The 24,477-nt window shown below is 37.6% G+C and overlaps 2 protein-coding genes across 6 annotated transcripts in view; one reads left to right on the top strand and one right to left on the bottom strand.

The window, feature by feature from the left end:
• Positions 1–16,340, top strand: part of CSNK1D (casein kinase 1 delta) — a 32,145-nt gene extending 15,805 nt beyond the window's left edge. The window contains exons 9-11 of one of the 4 annotated variants that reach the window (XR_003254419.1): positions 3,672–3,738; positions 5,296–5,358; positions 5,502–7,675. Coding sequence is in view for 3 of the 4 variants with exons in the window: in XM_026071220.1 (XP_025927005.1) it covers positions 10,039–10,143 (105 nt within the window). In the remaining variant the exon portion in view is untranslated. Of the gene's footprint in view, positions 1–3,671; positions 3,739–5,295; positions 7,676–10,038 lie in introns of those variants that run through there. The other 3 variants (XM_026071200.1, XM_026071207.1, XM_026071220.1) reach the window with 3 other exon arrangements.
• The window catches only part of SLC16A3 (solute carrier family 16 member 3), a 23,540-nt gene continuing 5,500 nt past the window's right edge, over positions 6,438–24,477 (bottom strand). Inside the window, exons 1-5 of one of the 2 annotated variants that reach the window (XM_026071189.1) lie at positions 21,110–22,947; positions 20,134–20,377; positions 19,598–19,741; positions 18,445–19,212; positions 16,123–17,108 (exon numbers count right to left, since the gene is read on the bottom strand). In XM_026071189.1, the coding sequence (XP_025926974.1) occupies positions 16,822–17,108; positions 18,445–19,212; positions 19,598–19,741; positions 20,134–20,356 (1,422 nt within the window). In that variant the 5' untranslated portion in view covers positions 20,357–20,377; positions 21,110–22,947 and the 3' untranslated portion in view covers positions 16,123–16,821. Of the gene's footprint in view, positions 17,109–18,444; positions 19,213–19,597; positions 19,742–20,133; positions 20,378–21,109; positions 22,948–24,477 lie in introns of those variants that run through there. The other variant, XM_026071180.1, reaches the window with a different exon arrangement.

Here is a 24,477-nt window from a genome sequence, read left to right as displayed (position 1 = left end):
GAACAGGTTGCCCAGAGGGGTTGTGGAGTCTCCATCTTTGGAGATGCTGAATACCTGGCTGGAGAATGTCCTGATCAACCTGCTCTAGTTGACCCTGCTTTGAGCAGGGGCGTTGATCTCCAGAGGTCCCTTCCAACCTCAAATATTCTGTTATTTGGAGTTGTCCTTGAGATACTCAAGTATAAAGATGTTTCCTTGGTGAAGTGTGCACACTCAAGGTTCATCTCTGGCATTCTGAGCAAATTTCGGATAGTTTGTCTCTGTTACCAATCAGATGAAAGCAAGTAGCTAGTGGGAATAACAGAAATAAGTACAATGATATTTGGTTATGCTAGGAGAATCAATTGCATTGAGTGTGCTTCATAAATTTTTTGCTATACAGCTGACATTTAGCTCAGTGTGCACATGACATTTTTCTAAATTTTATAAAGTATGAGTAATCCAGGTAGGTTTGCAGATAGATTTTTAGTTCTATTTAATTTGTAAAATGGGAATATTCTGGGTTTGTGTAGGAATGCTTTCTGAGTAGTCTGTGAATATCCACATTCATGGCATGTGCCAACACTACAGCCTGGACTAATGGCATATTTCCCTGTCCACCCTTTGACACTCTGCTCCAAGTGTTGAGTCTCAGTCAGCTTCTTTACAATTACAATAGCAGACTCGTCAGGATCTTCTCTGGGTTGTGGGAACTGATCATTCATCTTCTGTTGTTTTCTTTAGCTCTTATCAAGCTAGTGAACAGCTGTTGGTCTTCACTCATATGGTGGTTGAACAATAGTGTGCAGTCATAATAAAATTTAAATATCTTCCAAGGACCTCTCAGGTTTGGAAGGCAAGAGAGTTCTACTTAGATTTTATCTTATAAAACTTGCCTTTGGGCCCATTAGAGAAAATTCACTTTCCATTTTCAGTTTTCACTTACTCCATAGCAGACAAGATAGCTTGAGTTGCTTAGGCTGTTACTACCTTCATAAAGTTAAAGTGGTTCTTCCATAGTCAAAATTTATCCTCAGACATTTACCAGGTTACAAATTAAGGCCACAGATTTCCCTGTATCTTTAGCCCTTATTCTTAGTCAGAAAAACCTAAAGTACCCAACTTGGATGGCAAGGTCATTAAGGAGAATTCAGTTTGGATAGATCTAAAAGAATATAGAAAATTGTCTATACCGCTTCTTATCAGGAAAACAGTAAAGAACAGCAATTGTTCATCCGTATCCATCCCAAGCATGCTAGTTTCCTTTCCAAGTCCTAAGTAAATACTAGCACTTAAGTAAGAACTACCACTGTTCCTTTTTCAGGAAATGCTTAGACTGTACTCCTGTTAGAAAGCAGCATTTACAGTCTGCTGCGTAGATCTACGGATGTCCTATGTTAAGAACTAGATTTGTTATTTATAACTTGATTAATTAGGTTTGGTATTGTATTGGATGCCTTCGTTTGATAAGGCAACACTGCCTCTATAGTCTCCTCCTCCCATCATCCAGAGGAAGGGCTACTGTTTATCAAACTCTGGACAGTGGAAATGTACAGAGGATACTCAAAGAAATAATGAAAGCTACTTACCTGAAAGTAGAATTCTTAAAGATGACCTCTGCACATTAACTTTTTTTATTATTATTTTAAACCTAGTTTTGATTCAAGTTCAGATCTCTGTTACTGAAAACTTAAAGGCTGGAAATACAGATAATACAAATCAAAATATATTACGGAAAATGATTTTTCTCAGAGAAATTTAACAGTAAGTGGGGAAAAACAGTGTTTAATAAGAGTAGCTGAATAGGTGTCTCCTATTCCCCCCACCAAGACATTGTCCACATAGTACCTAAATCATTCTCATTAGGAACATTAGCACTTTGCAACGTTAAATAACAAGTGTTTGTTGGAATAACGATTAGCAGGTCTCCTAGAGGGTTTGTGAAACAGTGTTTCTAGTGAAATTACATCCGTTCTGTGACAGATACTATTCAGTATTTTTCTCAGTTATATGAAGGTGAATATAACAGCTGAAAATCTTTGGGGCATGAGATGTTTGAGTGATAAACACTGGTGAGAGTTGGGCAGTCATGCAAAGAAGCTGCAATTTGTTAGAGAGGTGAACCCATTCAAATAAAATGTGTGTTAACACAGTACTCCAAAGCCTGATTAGGATCAAGGAATGCATCCTGTTATTTTATATGTTGGAACTATATGCATGGTGAATGATGACTGAGGAGGCTTTAGGTGTAATGATGGAGAGGTTGGTATGATGTCATAATGGAAGAGATTAATGTCATCCTTGAATGTATACAGAAGATGGTAATGAATAGAAGTAGGGAGATTATTTCATGGCATTAGTGACAGCGATGCTGGAATACTATGTCTAGTTCAGTTCTCAGTATTTTAACCTGTTGGAAAACTGGAAGTAGCACAGAGGAGAGCCGTAAAAAATTGTGCTTGAGAAAACACACTGTACAACGGAAGAGTTTTGGCTTAGTATCTTTCAGTTTGTCTGAAAGATAAAATACCACCTAGAGTTAGTGTAGTACTACAAAGACAAGGGTTTTACCAGGAACTTAAATTTATATGGAAAACATACGTAAAGAACCTATTACTTAAAATTAAAAGCTGTCACATTCAAAGAAGATTGAAGCAGAAGTTTAAGCGAAGGCCATTAGACACTGAAACAACTTCTAAAAGAAGTACAGGATCATCCATCTCCTTTGTCTTTACACCAAAACTGGATTCCTTTCTAGGTCACATATTCGAGTCCAAAGCAAGTGTAAGTTACTGGTTTCAGTGCAGGGAAGTTCTACGATCTATGCTGGACAGAAAATCAAGCCAACTGTTAGAAGATTCTTCTGCTCCAAAGCTCTGTAAATTAATTGTTCACTATGTCTCCTTTATGTAGTCCCAGTCTTTAAATGTTAAGAAAGGTAGTAAAAAAGGGCATGAGTATTGCAGTATGCACTATTCTGAATCAGTTCTGTCAGTCCAGGCTGCACAGACTGCATCCCAAAAGCATGAATGTGCAGTGATCATCCCAGAATCTAGTTACAGGTGAGTAGCCTTCATTTCCCTTCACGTAAGGTTCAGTACTGCAAAAGCTACCTCAGTGGGACCGCTCATGGTCTACAGTAAGTTTTTTTTTGTTGTTTTTTTTTTTTCTCTGAATGTGGCATGTTCAGCACCTTACAGTCGAGGCTGCATGTAGTTCCTACTAGTTATAGACGAATCTCTCCTTAGTTGGAAGAAAAGATTACAATGCTGCACAAAGAAATACTCAAATAAGTATCTTTGGCAAGAGAAGTTTTCTAAATCGGTGGCCAAAACTGGCAGTGAACAACTTAAGTGTTGTGACACTTCATTGGGAAAGAGCAACATATTTCCAATATCTCTGCATTTTTCATCCCCTCGTGAGCAAACCTTTCTCCATGCATTCATCTTAAGAGGCATCATACTCTGCATTGCTCTTCTGACCCTGAGATTTCTCAGCTTTCTTTGAGGAATAATTATTTGTTCCTTTTAAGTATTTCTTTATATGATAGAAATATCTGATAGAAGTCTGAAATGCGAGCTCTTCAAAAGATATATAGTTGCAACTGCAATTTTAAATTGGATTTTTGTAGTCATCTTTATATATTTGGACAGTGGAACTGTTACAAATTGCTGTCTTTTCCCCCACCTCAGAATAGCATTCCTTTCGAACACCATGGCAAGTAGCTGCTCGTCTCCTTTCGTTGGAAGGCAGCACTGGGTGAGTGCTTCTCATTAGAAACCAAAACTTTGGATGGGGTGGGGAAAAATTCTTAGAAACATCAGTCTTTGCTTCTCCTCCTCACATTATCTCATAGTTGTACGCTGTTTCTGTGCCTTCCGATCAGACGCTTGATGAAGCATTGTTTTCTTCTAAATGTAAAAGTAAATGTCCTTCCAAAAGTTGAGTTATTGCTGCTGTTCCACTTGGACTCTTTAGCAGAACTGACAAAAATAGTGACTGATGAAGTCCCTAAAATCATTCAGGCATCAAAGATAAAATAAAATAACCAAGTCTAAATCATAGCTGTTCTAGAATTACATGTCTTTCCAGGGATGCTCATGCAGCAGTTTGTCATCCATTCAAAACCAGATCAAGCTTCAGAATCATAAAACCAAAATATTTTACAAAGAATTAATTAACCACATTACTCAAATGAGGCTCTGTCTTGTCATGAATGGAATGTTCTACTACAGCATTATTAATTTTTCACCATTCTATATTCTTCTCCATTCCTTATGAGCTGTCATGTTAAAAATACTCAGATCAATTACACTAATGAGAATAGTTTGAACTTTGAGCATCTTGAAGGCAGACAGACTTGGGCTTAGATATTTAGAACTCCTTTCCATTGATCACTGCAGTAGAAGGTTCTGCCTTTTTGTGTGCAGTTTTCAGCTTTTTAGTCCATTCTGCTTTTATCAATAGCAGGTTTCATCGGGGAAGCAATAAGTTTCAGTTGGAATCCAAACCTTGATGTGCTGAAGGATGCTTTCTTAAATATTTCAGGAGCTTCTTCTTTGCTTTGCTTTTTATTTTAAAAAAAGGCCATGAGATTTTTCTGTTCCTTTTTAAATTCCACTGTATACTCTGTCTGCTGCCTCACTTTCTCTATAAATCCTAAGCTTGCACTAATCCCGTATCTCTAGTTGGTGAAGAATCCTGCTCTTTCTCTTTGATTTTCTCCTGCTTTGTGTGCTTGGCTGCTTGGCACAAGCTGCTTCTTAAACAGCTTATAACATTAAAAAGATCCAACCTTAAATGATAGATTAACACTTCAGAGCCCAATTACCAGACCTTAATCAAAATTAAAAAAAAAAAAAAACACTTTGAAAAATTCATGTATGTGAGAATTGCAGGTTCCAGTCTGCTCGGGGTTGTGTCTGCATTGTTTAGCCTTTGCTATATGGTTTACTATTTGTAGCTATTTACAACTGAAATGAATGCTGACTTAGCTACTTTGACATTTCTCACATCTTAAATTGCACTGATGCATGGTTGTTTTTCACTTTCACAGTGAAAGTGTTACTGAAATAGGTCAAGCTATGAAAACTTTCAGAGTGCCTTTTAACACAGTGTTCCATTCAAAAATAAAAACAAAACACCATTTAAAATAATTATTTTTCATCCTCATCTTGGGATTTTTTTTTTCCAACCTTAATATTGATTGGTTCTATTTCTCCACGTTGGTTGTGTTTTCATCTGGTTTGTTCTTTCTTGTGTGCATGTTTATGCTCTGTTTACTTTTTCTTCAAAACATCCCTTCTGGCTGGAAAGGTGAATTTTCCATGTTAACTTCCAATAAAGGAGGAAAATACAGGGAACTTCGTGTAGCTACAGGTGGGTGTAAAACATTATATAGTTCATTGGATTATAGAGTCACACGCTTTTTGGCAACGATTCATGTGAAAGTATGTTGAGAGCCATTTGTATGTTAACGGGAAGGACTTGTGCTGATCTTGTCTTGTTTTTGGCTTCGGTAGATTCCTGCTCGGGTAACTACCAGTGTTCTCCAGTCCGCTGTGCACCGATGAAAAATGTTTTGCCATGGAGGGCAGATAATGCATGGCTGATCTCCTATGTTGCCAATGGCTTTACTAGCAAAAATACCCTAAACTAGAGTGGAAACGTTACAACTGGAGTTCTCCATGTGACTTAAAAGGCACTTGGAGGAACATGGACAGACTCCAGCAGCTGCCATTACAGGACGCTTTTGCCAGAAACCCAATGACCTTAAGAGAACTCTGTAGTAACAGGGCTGGAAAAGAAAGATGGTTTACAGAGGTGACCGCCTGTTATCGGATGGCCATTTCAGTTCTCCCTCCACAGGCGGCAGACTTTACCCCTTTTTAGTATTCTACTGTAACTATAAATCTTTTACTTGGTTTCAGAAAGTTTTTGTATCATTTTGCTAAAATTATTGGCTTAATTCTCTGTAAAGAACTCTATCTTGCTTTTGTCTGATTTAAAAATGTAGAATATACACAATCCTAAACTAAAGACAATGACTTGAAATTTCTTGTTTAAAAAAATTAGTCTGGCAGGGAACATGTAAATGAATCAAAACTATCTGACTTCATTTAAACTGTTTACTTACTTGTATGATCCCATTCTGAATGAGAAGGTTTTCTCATGAAATTTTTAAAACTTAGAATTATATTTTGTTGTTTGCTGTCTTCATTCACACTTGCATTTAACTTTCCATGTAACACAAAGGAATTTTTAATACTCATTCTTCTGCATAATAAAAGAGGATTAAAGATCCTGCAGGAGAGTCTAAGTATAGTGGAGATGGTAATAATGGATTTCTTATTTGTAAAGGTTATGAAGAACAAAGTGAAAGACTGGTATTTGAGGGATTTAGAGTTTGAAAGCTTGTCATATCTCTCTGCTTTATTTGAGAAAATGGATTGTGTTTCAAACTTTTTTTTTTTTTTCTGGGTAAGGTCTTGTTTCTTGTACTCTGAGGCTGGTTAGCTTGGAGGGAATTGCAAGTGGAAAATGAATGGTGCCAGAGAGTCTCCAGTGAATTGGTATGTTTGCTTTAGCATCTACATGTTCAGGAAAATTTTGATTCTGGCCTTCTGTTTCATGCCAAGACTGAAAAAGGGATTCTAAAGAAAGTATTCTTGCTGTGAAATCCTGAGAATTTTCAAAACTCAGGTATGTACCGTATTTGATTCTTAATCATAATCAACCTGTGTATTTCCAGAATCATTAGTCATTAACTAGGAATGAATGACACAACTTGCTTAGGTGGTCCAAAAATTTTGCAGGTGTTATGGCAAATGTCCTTCTTCAGGAATATAGGAGAATCTTTATATTGTTTATTACTGTAAAAAGTCTCATAAAATAATAATAGATATTTTGTCCTCATAGTAATTGGAACAGTATCAGAAGTACTGTTTATACTAATATCACTGAAGTAATAGGAAGTTCCATGCTGGAAATGAAAGTACATATACAGCTTTTGTTTGAAAAGTTAGCTATTTCAAGAAATTCTTCTCTCCTTGAAAACAAATTATTTAATGGCTTATTGGCCTTCAAAGTTTTATTAAGAGTAATATTTATTGTTCGAAAGTTTGCAAATTCTTCCCTCCCTCAAAAATCCACATATTAAGTATTAGTCACTTTTCTTTAGAAGTTTTCAGAACATTAACTACTCACTTGTGTGTACTCTGGGTCTGACTGGGGAAAACTGTGTTTGGGAGAGTATAGTGGGAAGGCTTAAAAGTTTGATCCATAGATAAGTTTGCATAACAGAATTCTTTCCTGAGTTACTGTAAACTTCAGTATTTTAGGCATGTGCACTACCATTTGAACAGTTCTACACTTCACTGTGCTTTCCTTGTAAATATCTGTGGTTAATATGTACTGTTAGAGGGACTTTCAAAGGCAGCCTCTTTATTCCCTCTGTATCTGGAACATTAGATTGCTGTACTATACTTAAAAGTTGACTGCAGATTTCTAGACTTGTACTCAGTTGTGGGCAATTTTTGTCCTTCATAATAGTTAAATTCCATCATGTGGAAAATAGTTAGACTGTCTGTATAAACCTGTGTATTGGAAACCGGTAGCTCAGAGCACTTCATTTGTACTACCACTGTATTTGTGTACTTTAACAATTGTGTAAATACATTCATAATGACTTCTACTCTTCCTTGGTGTAACTTACTTACTCACGATGACTCCTTACTCTTTCCTTGGTGTAATTTTGTTTACCTTTTTAATGGGTTTCTGTACACATAAAGAACATTCTCAATTATGAACACTTGAAGAAATTGTGGTAATACTAAAACTTTCACTGAAGGATTTTGGTAGTCACAGTCAGAATACAGCAGGTAAGGTACACAAGAAAAAAAGGTGTTCGTTGCTTGTTTCACAGAAAGCAAGTCCTTTTCTCTTTAAAGGTAACTTTTGTTTGTTTGGATATTGCTTCTTTTCCAAAAGTCTTTTTTGCAAAGGCTTTGTTTTACCCGGTAATATGTTGTATTAATAGGAAGTTTGGGAAGACAAGAATATTTAGCTCTACCTGCAATGCCCTGTATAATAAAAGTCATTGCTTTTGGCACATAATCCTCAAAAGTCTATTCAAAAACTGAGGGCAGGTGGGCCTTCAGGAGCCCTTTAGGTCTCTGATTACAGGTCTTTAAAAGGTGAGGGTTTATTATTTTATCCCCATAGTTTTCATTCAAAATTGGCTATGTTCTTTTATGTGGAAAATATCACCTGTGCTGTGGTTGTACATAATCCTGGTGTCTGAGTCTCTGAATTCTTTGTGATACAAGTACCTTAAAAAGAGTTGACAATAAATTCTATACTTTAAGAGATATGCCAAAGTAAAAGGATTTAGAGAGTCCATGCATTCCACATGTTAACTTCATGAAAGTATATGAAATCTCCCTTGGAGGAAGTCATGCAGAACTTAGAGGCTTCTCATTCTTCATTCTCAAGTGGGGAAAGGTATCATAAGCACAACTATTTGTTGTCTTGCTTTTCCCTGCACTCCAGACCTTAGAATGGCAGCTCCTCCGTTGAAACTGTCAAAGGTAACACTTTCAGAAATGGAATTTCCCAACAAGAATCTTCACAATGAAATTATGGATTTGTGGGTACATCATTGGGTGGAGTGTTTGTGTTCCTTTCAAGAATAATCCTTTTCTTTCTGTAAGAGAATGAAAATCCCTGGAAATAAAAAAGATATTTTTTGTTGTTCTTTAACTTGGGTTTACAAAAGCACCTTCTTTTAACATCTAACATTACTCACTTTGTGTATACAAAATACTGAGTGAAAAAAACAATATTGCTGTGTTTTTTGTTTTTTTTAATAGTACTGAGACATATAGTCAGAAATCTAGATTTAACCCAGTTGTGAGGAAGTGTAATCTATCATGAACTTAATCCTGCAACAACAAAGTAGTTTCTAAAATTCACGGGATGAGACAGGCTAGTAATAAGAAGTTTTTGCTGTTAAAGAATGCAGTACTTCATTATTAAGAACAGTACATGTCCCTGTGGTTCATTCAGGTACCTTTTATTGGCATTATATGTATATGTCTGCATGCAAGTGATTGTATGAACCTAGGTACCATTTGCATCATTCAATGTTTTCATTCTAGGAAAGTGCTCAGGGGCCTGATCTTCAGTGAGAATCTATTTCACAGCAAAATCCTGCTACCTTTTTCAGCAGATATTTGCATAGGACTGTTGCTTTATTACATTGTTTTTTCTCCTTAAGTAAGACTAGTATGTTGCAGTTCTTTTGACCAAACCATTGCATATTGCAAGCAGAGGTACAACAGAAGATTAATGAGATGAGTTCTGTACCTATGACCCACACACAGTCTACAAAAAAAACCCTCTTTTTTTAATATAGTGTTCTTTGTTAATCTCATTTGTGGGAAAATTCCTGACTCAAAATGTGTGAATGAGATCTAGCTCCAGGAAATATAAGCACAATGGACAAATGGGAACATGGAGAGAAGAGAATTTGTCCATATCATCTTAAAGCATTAAGCCCTTGTTTATTGTATCTGTCTTCTGTGACCAATCCAGGATACTTGGGGGGGGGGGGGAGGTGTTAAATAAAACAGGAATTCATCTGGAACGTTATGAACTGTGAGGAAAGCGTCTAGTCCTGACCCCACAACCAGCCAAAACAGTCGGTTTAGTTACAGACCTTATCTTGAATCAGAGCTGCAAGTAATAAAGGCACAAAGGCAATGGAGAGCTTCTGGCATTTCCCATAATCCCAAACAGCAATGATTCTTTTCTCTCACTGCTAAGAAATAGTATTTTATTTTATCAATAAGTTTGTCTGACATTTAATTGTCAGTCATTGGATCTTATGCCACATTTTTCAGCAAGACTGAAAAGTCTTCTGCTATTTAAGACATTTAAAATATTAAAATCTAGATACGCTTCTTTATTGGCTTCAGAGTTTTCCAGTGAAAGCCTTTAACTTCTGAGACAGTAGTAGACAAAAGAGTCAGACTATCTTCATTTCTTACTGCTCCGAAGCATTCATCTAGGGGTAGTGAGGAAGTTGCCAGCTGGGATGTTGCTGAGATGATGAAGCAGGTATTGAGATCGGTCCAGGAACAGACAGCCTATAACAAGAGGTAAGTAGCTTTTCACTCTGTCTACCTCCTAGCTTTCCATTCTTTCTCAGACAAATGCAGGACTGCTGATCTCACACACTGTGCCACTAACAAGAGATGTTAAGAGCCCTGAATTTTGCAGTAGATGCATGTTTTTCCTACTGGCCCAAAGACAAGCTCTATTACAGAAAAGTTGAGAAAGCTGCTAAGATATATATTCCAAAGCTGTACTTCTCATATGCAATGCCTCTACTATTGTTAGTTGTTTAGTATTCAAATATCAGTGGGTCACCTTCCTTCACCAGTTTGGCTTCCTCTTGTTTTGAGTTCAGCAGTAGAGAGGAAGAGCTGTGTAACTCAGGTCATGCCCTTCTTCCTCCACAGTGAATGGCCTCTCTTCTTCCAGGTTCTGGGAGTGCCAGAGGCAATGATAAACTTGTGGTTTTCCCTGCCAAATTAAAGCTTTTCTTTGGGAGGCAACAAAGATGAATACATGAGTCTATTTGGGATTTCCATCTTCGTTTGCTTGGTTCGGGGATGTTTTCACTTCTTGTTAGAAAATGATCTTTACATTGCCTATCCCATATTTGTTTGGATGGGATTTAATGTTAACAAGCACAAGATCTGTACAATTCTTTGTACCACACTTTTTTCAGTTCTCAAGGATGTGCTGAGTGCATACTGATGAATTCTGTTGTTTCAGTCGACCTGATAACATTCATTCCTTTAGCAGGACGTGGTTTGATTTGGTCAATGGGGTAACAAAAAGGGCGCTGTACACAGCACTGAAAAGGGCAAAAGAAAAGTAGAACTCTTGCTGTTTGTTAGGCTATTCCCATTGCTGTCAAAGAAACCTTTGAAGTCTTTAGATGTTTCTTCTCCAAGAATTTGATTAAACCTTAAGTCTCATCCGTTTAGCCAAGCCAGCGTAAGAAAAGTAATCATACATTTGCTCAAATGTGTATTTTATGTAAACTAGACGTAGGATCTTGTAAAGTGTAAAAGCGTACAGCAAAACTTTTGAAGCTGACACTTGGAGAGATTTCTCTAAGATTTCTCAGTAGAGGTGCCAGAATTAAGCACAAATAGGCCTGAGTACCCACATTTCTAGATAACAAAATGCAATTCTTACCAGATTGAAGAGAAATGGTAATTTTGATTCATTTCGGTGCAGCCTTGAGACTATACTTTGAGGAGTCAGTCTCAGCTGGGGAGCAGTGGGATTCAAAAAAGCCCCGAACAAATGTATTCTTAAACTATGTTCTTAGGAGCATTCAAGTGCTAAAGTGCATGCTGAAGAGCATCACTTGAAGATGAAGACAGCTTGCTAGCAAGTCAGTATTCAAAATATTTAGAGCTTTGTAAGTCAAAGCAGGTCATAAAATTTTACCTGCAAACAAAACCTGGAGCACTTTACAGAGGACAAGGATAGCAATTTCTCCATGAAGCACCACAAAATTAATAGCTGTTATTTTAAAGTAGTTGTTGCTTTCAAATGGTCTTCAGGATCATTTACAGCAGGAGCCCATGTCCATTTCCGTTTTGGAATAAGCAAAACTCAGAGTCACTGCAAAAGCAGTCCCCTTACCTGCAATAAAATTTGGCTGCCTGTCAGCTCAGTGCAGCTCTTGTTATTTTTTTTCTTCATGAGCACTCAGCTGCTGTATGACTATTTGAGCATATGCAAATCAAGGTGCGTTACAGAATGCAATTTGTAAATCTGGGTGTTAAACAAAGACAGGTGGGGTTTTTTTCGAAGCTTATTTCCTGACACCAAAATATATTTATTCACTACATTTGCAACAGTTTACTAGAAAAGCATAAGGCACATCTAAGTATAAATGTACACATTACATTAAAGTGCCTTAACAGGAAACAGAAAGCTCACTAGCGGAAAACTGAAGTGTACTCACATAATCCCAGAGACAAGTGTAGCAGAGACATAGACACAAATCTGTAGGTACTTACCTTTGAAACATGTAAGAATGTGTGTTCTCCTGAAAGCCCTCTGCTTATGGTTGCCTGCCAAATTAAACCTTTTCTTTGGGAGGTAACAAAGGTGCATACATGAGTCTATTTGGTTTTTTTTTTTTTTTTTTTTTACTTTTTCCTTTCTTTTCAGAGAATGATTTAATGTTGCCTACCATGTACTTGTTTGGATGGGTTTTAATATTAACAAGCACAAGATCTGCCCAACTCTTCATACGATACTTCTCTCAGTTCTCAACTTTAGGGAATTAGCTGCTTGAGGAGCAGGTACTATTGAAAATTTGCTGTAATGTATTTAAGGACTGAAGAGAAATAAAATTTGAGGACTGCTATTTTAAACAGACAGCTGCATTACTTCATGATTTATAATTTTGAGATCTTGTGGGATCCAAATAGGAACAAGATATTTTATTTAGAAATTAAAAAAAAAAATTGTTTGTATAGGAGGAAGAAAAAAAAATTTAACTCTGCATTGCTCATTGCCTAGCGAACATGCAAACTACCACTCTTCCAGTCTACTTGGTATTTTGCATGTTTGAGAGAGAGAAATGCGCGCGCGCGCGCACACACACACCCCTACCTGTTTACATACTCTCTGTGCATTACAGGCATGTATATGCATACACCCTCCTTACATAAGGAAGTTAAGGGCCTAAGATCAATAAATAATAAAACAGAGTATTTTAACCATAAATCCTGTAGTACACAATTTATAGCATGTACAAAGATCTGAAAAGCTTTAAAAATTACACTAGCCTGTATGCTAAGAGAACGGACCATTTGTTAGTTTCAGAGAAATAATCTATGAAAATGACTTTTTAACTGTTTATAATATTATACTTGGATTTTTTGCATCTGTGTATTTAGATTGTTTCCCTCACAGGCTTCTTAAATAGGTTCATGAACTACATTTTTAAAGAAATTACATTTGTTCCAGTAGCATAAGATGTAGATGCAAGAGCAAGTTATAATACTGCCTTTGTGATGTCTGGTAATTCAGTTGTGTAACTACCTGTCCTCCCCCCACCCTTTCTCTTCAGTTTTCGAATCACAGAATTTTAACCAGGTGAAGATGAAACAAAGGTTCATTCAGGTAGATGTTGCATGGCACTGTTCTGCTTCTGTCCCCCTACTGGAGGCAGTTAGCGTCTCCCTAACAATGTTTTATGACTCAGACCACTCCCTTCCCAAAACAGATGAAAGAACACAGTATATCAGATATTGCACTTAAGGGGTTTGCATCTCAACAGTGCAGAGATTAAAGAAATACCRTAACAAAAAAGTGGAGATATTTAAGAGTATTTCCTTGTGAATTTGCAATAAGCAGAGTTATTTTAATATGGAGCAGGCTAGTCTTGCCACCAAAAGAATGGTTCTGATACAATCTTCTCCTCCTTCTCTATGTAATACAGTTCCTAGCTGTTGTTTTAAGAGACAGCACTGGGAACCCTGAGAACTACTGCAGCTTTTTACAGCTTGGGGTAGGAAGGAGGAAGGCCTATAAAAGAGGAGTTCAATGTAAAGGCCTTTGTGGCTGTGTCCATATGAGTGGTGGGTACATGCCTCAGCATGGCCTAGCATATTGGTCCAGTTTTCCAGGCTGAGGATCTGGTTGGCATGCATGAAGGTTTCTTTCCCATCAGCACACTGGATTTCCTGTCAAGGAACTCCAGTCAACAGAGGGAGAGGAAAGAGGACTGGAGAGCTAGCACATACCTGGATGTCACCCCAAAATGGGATAGGATGGAGGCTGGGAGCTTAACTGGCTCCAGAACTCAGAGGTACGCGCAAGTCTGACAGTTTAGATGTTGCTAAGAGATCTGCGTTAAGAGTTTCTCCTCTCCATGTTGATGCTTCTTGTAAATAATGAAAACAATTAAAAGATTTTTTTATGATATTATTTCAGTAGCCTGTGTGAAACTAAATAGCAAATTAAATTCAAAGCCTATTTCTCACAGTCAGGAAAACAGTCTTGTGATTTGGCCCCTCTCATGCAGTAAGCATCTCCTGATGTCATGAATACTGCAATCCTTTGGTAGGCCTGTGCTGAAAATGGCACAAGAACATTGGCAGTCCTACTCATAGTCCACCTTTTAGTCAAGGGAAAGCTTGTATAGGCCAAAGAGGCACTTTCCATGAGCACTAGGTTTACGTTAGAAATTATTTATGGAGTCCTGTTGAAATGTTTTTCCCTTGTCTTAATGACGCCTTCTTCCACCCCAATCAAAGAAAATTGTAACTTAACACTGCCTGGTTCCAGTTTAACTGTTGCAAAGGCATTATGTGTGGAAAATGTCGTGTAGTCCAGAAAGTCAGTATAAGTTATAAGCCTGAACTTAAGAGATGTTAAATCTGGACAATTTGCAGAATTTACTGAAACTTAAAATTGTCCCAAAACCTAAAGCAAAAAGAATAACCATTTAATTCTGTGATAACAGTACAGTATTCTCTAGCAAAGGAATCTGGAAATTAAAACCCACAGTAGGACAAAAATGACTATTTGAGAGGTTGAATTCACATTTGGAAAGGCTTTTAGCTTTTGCTTTCTGAAACAGAACAGGGAACTCCAATCTGAAAGCAGTATCAGGCCTTATTATCATTTGATTATTGTAACATTTGAAGCAGCCTCCAGGGATATCATAAACTGACCTGTGCGTTCCTTTTTCCTCTTCCCCTTTCATACGGTGGCCTCCTGGGGCAAGCACTGGTGCGTTCCAAATACTGACTTACTCTTTGGCAAACTGGAACTAAGTTCTGTGACTAAGTTCTTATTACTAGGACATGTCAGAGCAATTCCTGCTGCTAAATTAAAAAGATTTTAAAGTAAGGTGATCTATGCAGTATAAAAATAAAAATTTATTCAGTACAGCATCCATTTCATTTTAAAATCAGTCAAAAAAAAAAACCCTTCACGATCCTAAGGTTTCACCGTCTGTGGAAGTTTTGTTCTAACAATGCAAAACTGTTTTGTAAAAATTACCACAATGGAAGCTGGTTAGGCGATGCATTAGGGAATGATTCATGTTTTGGCACTTGTCTTGGATTTACTGTATGTTTCTGCTAAAATGATCAATTATGAAATAACTAATGATGTTATTATTTTGAATGGATACCATTGAGTTTCATAGTTTTCAATTATTAAGAGAAATGGAACAATTTTGGCACTTCAAAGCCAGTACTCCTTTGTTATCATCAAGAAAACTAAATCAGTTACCACTGAGTCTGTTTTGAAGATTGTTACTGCAGTCACAAAGCCTAGAGAGTTTTTTATAAACATAGCTGAAAGGTGGCTTGCTGTAGCACGATTTTATATAAAAGGTTATATAAATTTCTTCAGTGTGTTTGAGTGAATGAACGGTAGAATATATAGGATCTTCTCCTTTTACTTGCCTTTTCTATTGAGATAATGCCCTCACAATGAGTATTTTCCCATTTTGCATTTCTTCAAATGTGCTGTCACTACATTCTGTTCTGCTTGTTTTATTTCTTTCACCCATCCAGTGTTGGAGAAGATTTAAAGACTGTCTGGAGACTCCCTGTTCTGTTTGTGCAATGAGTAACAAAGCAGACCCCATTCTTGATTGGTCCTTACACATTGCTGTCATAAATGTGATCAACAGTTCCATTCTCTTTTCTCAACCAACAAGAATAGCATCTTGAACTTCTTTAGACCAAGCAAAAGGATAGGGAAATGGGGCAAATTAAAAAAATAAGTACAACATTTTAAGACCTTCCTATGTTGCTAACATTGCATTTTTAACATTTAACATGTTGCAAAATAGCTCAGTCCTTTTTCCAAAGTTAACCAGCATCTGTATGTCTCATTACACATGATCTGGAAACCTATCCTGGTTTTTATATACAAAATGGAGATTCTTTGAGAAGATTCTACCAAACCTAGTATCTGTCTTTTCAGTGTTATTTTTAATATTTTTCTGTGTTACAGGAAGACTACTGAAAACTGTGTATGTGACTATAAACTAACCTTGCTTGCTTATGATCTGTCAGATTCAATTCTGCTCATTTTATTTTCTTTTAGTATTACCTAGGAATACCACTTGTGTGATCTGCTGAGGACAGTATCTTCTTTTCCATGTACAGTATTTCCAGATGATAATTACAAAGATCACAGGTTTAGACAAAACCCATAGAAATACATTTGCATAAATCAAAGGAACAGATATTATCAAAATTAAATTAGGGCCGAGCCAATTAATCTAAAAATCTAAAAAAGAAAGAAATTCAAATACCTAATGGAGACCTGTAAATTCCTGAGATTTTTCGTGATCTCAAACTCTTTCCCCTTCACAAAGAACACAGAAAGGGAAATTACATTTAGCTGCACAACACAACAATTTCACCCATATTGTCTGAAAACATATATATAATTCCACTTTACCTAAAATAGATTCTTCCTATATATCTCTTCCAAGTGAGAATTTTCTGGTGATGCATAGCAGGACTCTACTTGTGTTTACAAAATCTGTATAGTTTACATTAAAAGTATAACCACAATGCTTCACCTTTTACTGATAAAGCTAATTTTCTGATAAAAGGTTGTCTAACAAAACAGCTTCCAGAGAAACCTGATAAGCTGTCTGGCCTCCAGTTAATGAAGCAGATGGCCCAACCCTAAACTAGTTCTATTTCTAAAATAAATAGTGTTGAAAATCTTTGACTCTTTTCTAAATGCTTTGTCAATTTCTTGTCATGCTCACACACACGTTTCAGGGTTAGTTACAACTTCCCCATTTTTTTCGGGCTCATCTTTCAGAAACTGTTCCACTTCAATGGAGTCCACCTTGGCATCTTCAGGAGTTTTGTCTTCAGATTTGTTTAATTCCTCTCTTTCTGCTGCTTCTTCTTTTGTATGTGGTTCTTCTGATTTTTTCTTAATGCAGAAGAAATTTCCTAAAGCCAATACGAGTGCTGAGGTGGTAACTTCAATTCCAGCAATAATAAAAACAAACATGTACCTCCCTGTTGCATCCAAGAGTTTTCCTGAAAAAGACAACATTCCAGGTAATTAACAAAAGTGATTATCTTACAATGAAATTTTGTCTGTTTTTTTAAACAAAGCCAGCATTTAAATAACTGGTGGTCAGAAGTACCCTGATTATGTAACCAAGTTTTTGAAATGGTATTTTAACAAGTTTATAACAAAAGAGTTCGCAACTGTTTCAATGTCAGCTTAGCATTCACTGGAAGTATTTAACAATCCGAGACACGTAATCCCCCCCCTCACACACACTGTCGTGCAATTCAGCTGGAATGAAACCAACCTAGGCTTCGTATGCAAGAGATGGGACAAGCATCATACATTTCGGATCAAAATACGTGCATCCGTGGCCAGGATCTGTACCATCAGCTTCCTCTCATTCCCAGCCTCATCTTCCCTCCCCAGGCAGGCAGTGCATTGTGCAGGCAATCGGTCTGCTTAAAATCTGAGTCTTATTTAATAGTCAGTCTGGAGCAACTGACTGACTCTGTAATGCTTTATTCAAGTTAAATTTTCACTGGATTGGGTGCAGGTGAAGAAYAGGAGGGAGGATGTGGAGGAAGCTCCGCTCCAAACCTGAATGTCACAAGAAGTAATGCATAGTACTGTTTTTCTCCATAAAGGATTCTGTCATAGTAAAAGATACTTGCTGCTTTTTAAGAGCCTGGCGTAAACAGCATTCTGTGGCGGTGAATTATATTTTTTTTAGTTCAGTGTTGTGTCAAATTTATGTGCTTTAATTAGTAATGAATTCGCAGTATTTTGTAGTGTCCCCTTAGTCTTGGGTTGTGGGACATGTGCAACAGAAGCAGTCAGTCTACCTTCCTTACAACAGTCCTGATGTTTCCTAGTCCTCCTTATATGGCTTTTTTTCTCCTTTTCATCTTTTTTAGGTTTTTTTTTCTCCTTCAAATCTACCATGGGAATACAGAATCTATCCCAGTACTTTCTGAAGTAAACTGACAAATTTCATATTCTGAATCCCAAATCCAAAGAGAGCTGAACTTCATAAAAGTTATTCACTGTGTGTGTATGAAATTCATCTCATATAATATTAGCCGTCAACTAATAAGATAGGCTTTTAGTGTAGGCTTTCAGGGGAGGAAGAGCAGCATCTCCAGGTGGCAATTTGACCAACTGTAAAATAGGCCCAAGACAAAAAAGGACAGAATTCATCCCATTGTAACTGCAAAAAGTCATGTAAGCATGTGCAACACTAGGACAATATACACTTTTTGAGTGACTCATGTTGTTTCTTTTTCTCCCCCTTATCATGTAATTTGTATAAATAGGTGCAATGCAAATGATGTTGACTTCTGAACTAAATGGAATACTTACCTGCTGATGGTGGACCAATTAGAACAGCCATAGCTTCTGCCAGGAGAACTAAACCGATAGCACTGGAAAACTTCTGAGTACCAACAATAGCCATGAGAACTTCAAACTGAAGAGCACCTACCATTCCATAAGAAATGCCAAAGAAAATGCAAAAGACCACCAGGCCACTGTAGTCAACAGACATGGAACCCATAAGATCTGTAAAGCCATTAAAAATCATAGCAAAACTGAAGAGGTAGACACAGCGTGGTCTAACCCACTTGAGACCAGCTACCACTCCACAAATAGGCCGAGCAAAGATATCAATGAATCCCAGAATAGTCAGAAGAAAAGCTGCTTTTGTGTCTTGATACCCTAAATCCTTGGCATAGCTCACAACAAAAACTGGGGGCACAAAGAGGCCAAGCACCATGATAGAGGCCGCTAGCGTGTAGATTACAAAACCACTGTCTTTAAACACACTGAAATCCAGAAGCTTTTTCTTCACTTTCTTCTCATCAAGTTCTTTGGTAGCATCAGACTTCTTGGGTGGCTCCAAAGGTCTCATTAGTGCTCCACATACACAGCAGTTGAGCAGCATCCCACCCAATATAAGGAATCCTCCTCTCCAACCATACTCATGTTGTAGTATCTGCCCCAATGGTGAGAGGGCACAAAGAAACACTGGGCTCCCAGCAGCAGATAGCCCATTGGCTAAAGGACGGCGTTTGTCAAAGTAACGGTTTAACATGATGAGCGAAGGCTGAAAGTTGAGTGCCAGACCCAAACCTGTAACACAGGGTACATAAAAATTAATACTGGCCTGCAATATTGCTATAGGAAATCTCTAATTATAGTTCTTCTGATTCAGTTTTACTTCAAATGGACGTAAAAATTCCAGGATAACAAAGTTTTTGAAGGAATTCTACCTCTGCATTATTCTTACACTCTGTAGGTACAAGTCACTGATTATAGCAATAGCTATTGAACATACTGGGGAAAAAATAACATTCATAAAAAATAAATAAGACAAGTTCATTCCATATTGAACTGGTGTCTTTATAAAAGTCCATTTGGATGATCCTGATGGTTCAGAGATTTGTCATTTATATGAATCTTCACACCAAAAGCTAAAACATTAGCTAGCTCCTTTTCAACCATGCACTGTACTTACCAGTAATCACACCTGCAGTTAGATAGATCTGAACAATGCTTGTGCAGAAAGAGGCTATAACCATCCCCACTGATGCAAAAAGGCCACCCACCAGCATGACAGGGCGACAGCCAAAGCGATTGACACATACACTGCAGAGCGGACCTGGACAAGAAGAACAAGTTACAGTTACTACCATAAACCAATTTTTGCAATTAATTTTTATGTCAGTTTGCAATTCTTTCCATACTTTGTCCACATTGTCAGGCCAACCTGGGAGGGTAGTCTTTTCTCTTTAGTCATACAGTTAGTCTTCTTCATCTTCAGAATGACATGCATTTTTTCTTTTTCACCATCTTTAGTACCTACTTAGTTACAGGGATTTAATTTTATATGCAAGGTGGATGTGCTTAGATTTCTGGATTGACGTGATTTGCAATAGTTCTTCTTTGGAATGCCTTAATTTTGCACCAGTAATGATATGCAATCATGATTCCCAATGTAAATGTTTGTATGATTTACATGCAATACTGTTTCAAAAACAGGTAACTACTTGCCTGTCCCATAAAGCATGGCCAGCAGAATGGAGGAAATCCATGCAGTGTCACTATATCCAACGCCAAATTCACGGATAAGTTCTTTGAAGAAGACACTAACTGCCTTAGGAAAGGCATAGGAGAATCCTGTGATGATAAAACAGCCAAAAAGGACAGCCCAGCCCCAGCCTCCATCAGGGGCTTTAACACCAGATGGACCATCATCAGCTACTACAGCTCCCATGATGAAACTCAAGTGTGTTCCCTAAGACATAAAAAAAAAAAAAAAATTATGGGCTATAGACATTGGGACAGTAGTCTTGCCAAAACTACCCAAAGGTAGAAGCTGTACTACAGTTAAAGTTACAAACAAGGTATGAGACTATTTTAAATACAAATATCGACGACACAGGGCTACTTTAACTATTCCTTGTTTTGTCAATTTAAAACCTGCGAAGTTACATACAAATGAGACCCATACAGTAGAATTTTAAATGAATGTCCTCTCATAGCTTTCTCAAAGTCAAAACTGATGGAATTTCAATCAAACCATCGTTTCACAGAAAACTGAAGCCATTACAGCAGTTCAGGGAGGGATTTGGCTTTCATAAAAGTGTAGCAACTACTGCTTTAAAGCCTGGGGGATTTTTGTTACAAGACCTTGTTACGTGAAGCTACTGAATTATTCACTTAAGAGACCCGGATGCAAACTGCTGGTGTATCACAAGTGTTTCCTGCAACAGCGGACGTAGCACCCAGGCTTTTTGTTCCTTATTGAGGACAGCAGTGCAGCCCTAATGCATGGATATCTTAAGATACCTTACAGCTTCTGAAGAGCTATCAATTTCCATGCATCAATAAGTACCTAAGCTAAATTGCAATGAAAATCTTCACGGGAAAGTTTTGTGGAAGAAAGAGTTAATAACTGCAGCAATTTCTTTTCAGTATCTCAGTCTGCCTGAAGCAATACTTTCCATTGGTATTATTATTACTTTACCAATATAATTTCCCAGTATTATGTTTGCTGAATCTTATTCTTCACATCTTCCATATGCAGCCACAAACTCCTTTTTATCTACAAAATAAAAACTTTTCTCGGATCAGTGTTTATGTACTATGCAGTAATGCTGCAGTTTTAACAGAGAGAGAGAGAGAGAGAGAGAGAGAGAGAAAGAGAGAGAGAGAGAGAGAGAGAGGTGCTGAGAAGAAGACATTGGAAAAGGCAGATCAAGTGTGCCTTTATGTGGAGGTAGCAGGGAGATACTGGGCATCACAACGCAATTACGACCCCTTCTCAATGCATATAGCATCTGTGCTAGAAGAACACGTCAGCAAATGGCCAAAAAATCCAATAGCATCCTTGATTCAAAAAATCTTTCTTTTTAAATGATATTTCATTGTGTAATGTACTTTCAGATGATAGGCTACTTATAAACATATAATATTCCACAGTTGACAAGTAAATCAAGAGAGGATAGCTAGTAACTCAGAAAATAAGGGGCTTCTCAGACACTAAGTTTCCTCTAAAATATAACCTTAAAAGCAGTTTTCCCACAACTTTTCATATGCATGTTGCAGGGTGGGCAGCTGCCTTGAAGTCAGATCAGTGGCTTACTGCTGCCCTTTAGGCAGGCATTCTGGACTTGTAGTTATGTGTTAGTACCATGTGATCACAGCCTACAAAATGCTTCCTAGGTACAGGGCCAGGGCCATAGGAAAACCTCTTCTGCTTGGCAAAAAGGAGAGTTAAAAGGTTGAGCTTGTAGCAAAAAGGTAAGAAAAGCTCTTAAAAAAAAAAACTGGAGGAGGCATAAGGGCTACCAATCTGTCAAAACAGGAAGTGGTTTATAAACAAGTGAAATAGGCGTGAGTAGAGCAGATAGCTGGGAACAGAGGGAAGTAATTGCTGACAAATAATGAGTAGCAGTTTTGTAATACCTAGTGGCATTTTTTTAATGTTCAGTTGCTCCTGTCAAATGTAATTTGATGCGTTCTCTACTTCTGCATATATAGTTAGGTTTCTATAGGATGTGTTTATTATAGAAGCCTTGAAAATATAAAGTGAAGCATCAAATTATACATTAATCTTGTTTATGTAAAATCTGATCATTTGTTTAAAATGCAAATGCCTGTTTCCAGTGGGCCATGGTTCCACTCTACTACTACCTAAAAGAGGAGTGCAAGCACAGTTGCACATCAGGGAAGATGTCCATCAGTAAAGAATGCTTCTGCTTTGAAAAGTATAGGCCAGTATAGTGATAGTGACGCATTCGAATTATGTAGTTCTTACAGATCTATTTCTGGATCAGAGTACATAAGACACACAATATTGTTCCTGCAGATTCCCTGTCTAGACAATTGAGCACTGACTGCATGACTGTTAATAGGCCTGAATGAATGTACCTACTATGACATTTAAACCAGCACTGCTGCTTCTTGGAGGAAACAACTTCATATACAAGACCCAGACATAAATCTAGCTATGGTTATAGCTGATCTGTGCCCCTGGGCTGTTCAAGAAGGACAGTAAGCCTCATACTACTGGCTTCACCTCTTGTTTTCTGCAAATATAAGCAGATAACAATATGTCTGAACTCCATGCAATTAGACTCTAAAATAGTTAAACATGGATTGAAACAGAAAACATCAATAAAACTAAGCATCCTAAAATCAGTGCCGTGATTCTAGGTGTCTGGTTAATTTGCTGACTGCCATAAGAACGCACTCTTAGTCTGTCAGACTGGGCAGTTTTGTCACTGGTTGTGGGCCTCTAAACATATGTCTGAAGACACAGACCTTATCTCTGCAAGCCCTCCTCACGCTGGGATCCGTCCGCTCTTCAAAACTGTTTTCCCAGTAACTTCTGTATGATACACATTCATACAGCACTCTGTGATAATGATTTTTGATTGGTAATATTAAATTATCTAGAGTTCTCCAAAAATCTCATCTCTTTTATACCCACTGAATGTTTTGCTATGTATTTATTTAGGAACCTCAGCCCTCAATCCCGAAAGCACCAAAACCTCTACTGAATTTTACTATTGTGAGAATTTATTTCATTTTACCTTTCTTGCTTACTTTTGAAAATCCAGGACTGAATTTGTATCTGAAATACAGGAACAAATAGTATTTTGGGAAATAAAGAATCTTCCAGGGAGGAAACATGTAACTAACTAGCTTATCAAAAAAAGAGATTGAGAGATGGTTTGGTTAATATGCAGTTATGCATTTTCTCCATCCAAAGAGCAAAAAGGCTTTTGTAATATGGCAAAGAAAGAAGTAAAATATTAAATACATAAGTTCATTGAAAACTTGGTGTACCTGGACAAGTGAAGTTCCTGGGACATCGGCATACTGTTGCTGTTTAGTAGCTTTACAATCCATCTAGCATGCTGTTCTGCTACCTACCTGCTCTTCCACTGTCCACCCGCCAGATGACAATATAATGCGTAATAAACGTCTGCTAATCTAAACCCATAATAAATAAAACTTTAGCTATTTTGATGTCTTTTTAAATCAAAACATTGTTAGAATCATTCTGAGTGAAGTAAAACCCAAGCCAAAGTACCGAATTTGTATTCTTCAAAAAGGATTGTTTTTTAAAGCAAAAACCAGATAACACAGTACATGCACAAAGTGTAATACCTTCTTGACACTCATAGTTCTGTAATACTGAGAATAGGAAAATGCTGATTCAAGTATCTGAGCTCAATTCTCTGACTAACAGGAATAAGAAATGTAAAACTGCAAGAATCTAGGGTGAATGGGCTGATCACTCCCATTGTTTCCAAAATGGGAGACAGAACACTTCAGCTGGAGTGAATGTTTAAAATGTTGGCAAAAGAGTAAATCTAATTTTTTATTTTTTTATATGAGCCATCTAGTGGCAACATAAAATAAGCACTATGGCATGAGCATGTTTTGTTGAAAAATACCAGCCAGCAGTTTCCGCAGATGGCTTATGCAGTGCAGGACTGGAACATTCAGCCCTAGGAAGAAATGGCTTCTTGCCATCCACCTCTGTGTCTCTTCCTGCACACAGGCGCGGACAGTCTCCTTTGCTGAATCTATAGCAAAGATCTTTTGATGGTAATCTCTACAGACTTCCAGTGCTGGACCCATACAATAAACTACATCCAAAGCATCTCAGGGGCAAGTGGCTCTTTGGAGGAATCATCGTTAAAAGCTATCTGGCAGCACACTTATTCTATCCGCAAAAAAACCGTCAGAGCTTCACAGAATTTCTCCCGGGAAGCACGAAACTGCCTCAGCACGCGATGCCCCCGCACCTGGCGCAAACCCGGGCCGGAGGGCGGCCCCAGCACCCTGCAGCGCCGCCCTTCGCCGAGTCGCGAGCCGCCG

This window comes from Apteryx rowi, unplaced genomic scaffold (assembly GCF_003343035.1).
Source record: "Apteryx rowi isolate R43461 unplaced genomic scaffold, aptRow1 scaffold_1073, whole genome shotgun sequence".
In the NCBI taxonomy this organism is placed as follows: Eukaryota; Metazoa; Chordata; class Aves; order Apterygiformes; family Apterygidae; genus Apteryx; species Apteryx rowi.
Note: the sequence above shows the minus strand (reverse complement) of the source record. Positions and strands in the feature narration are given on the sequence as shown.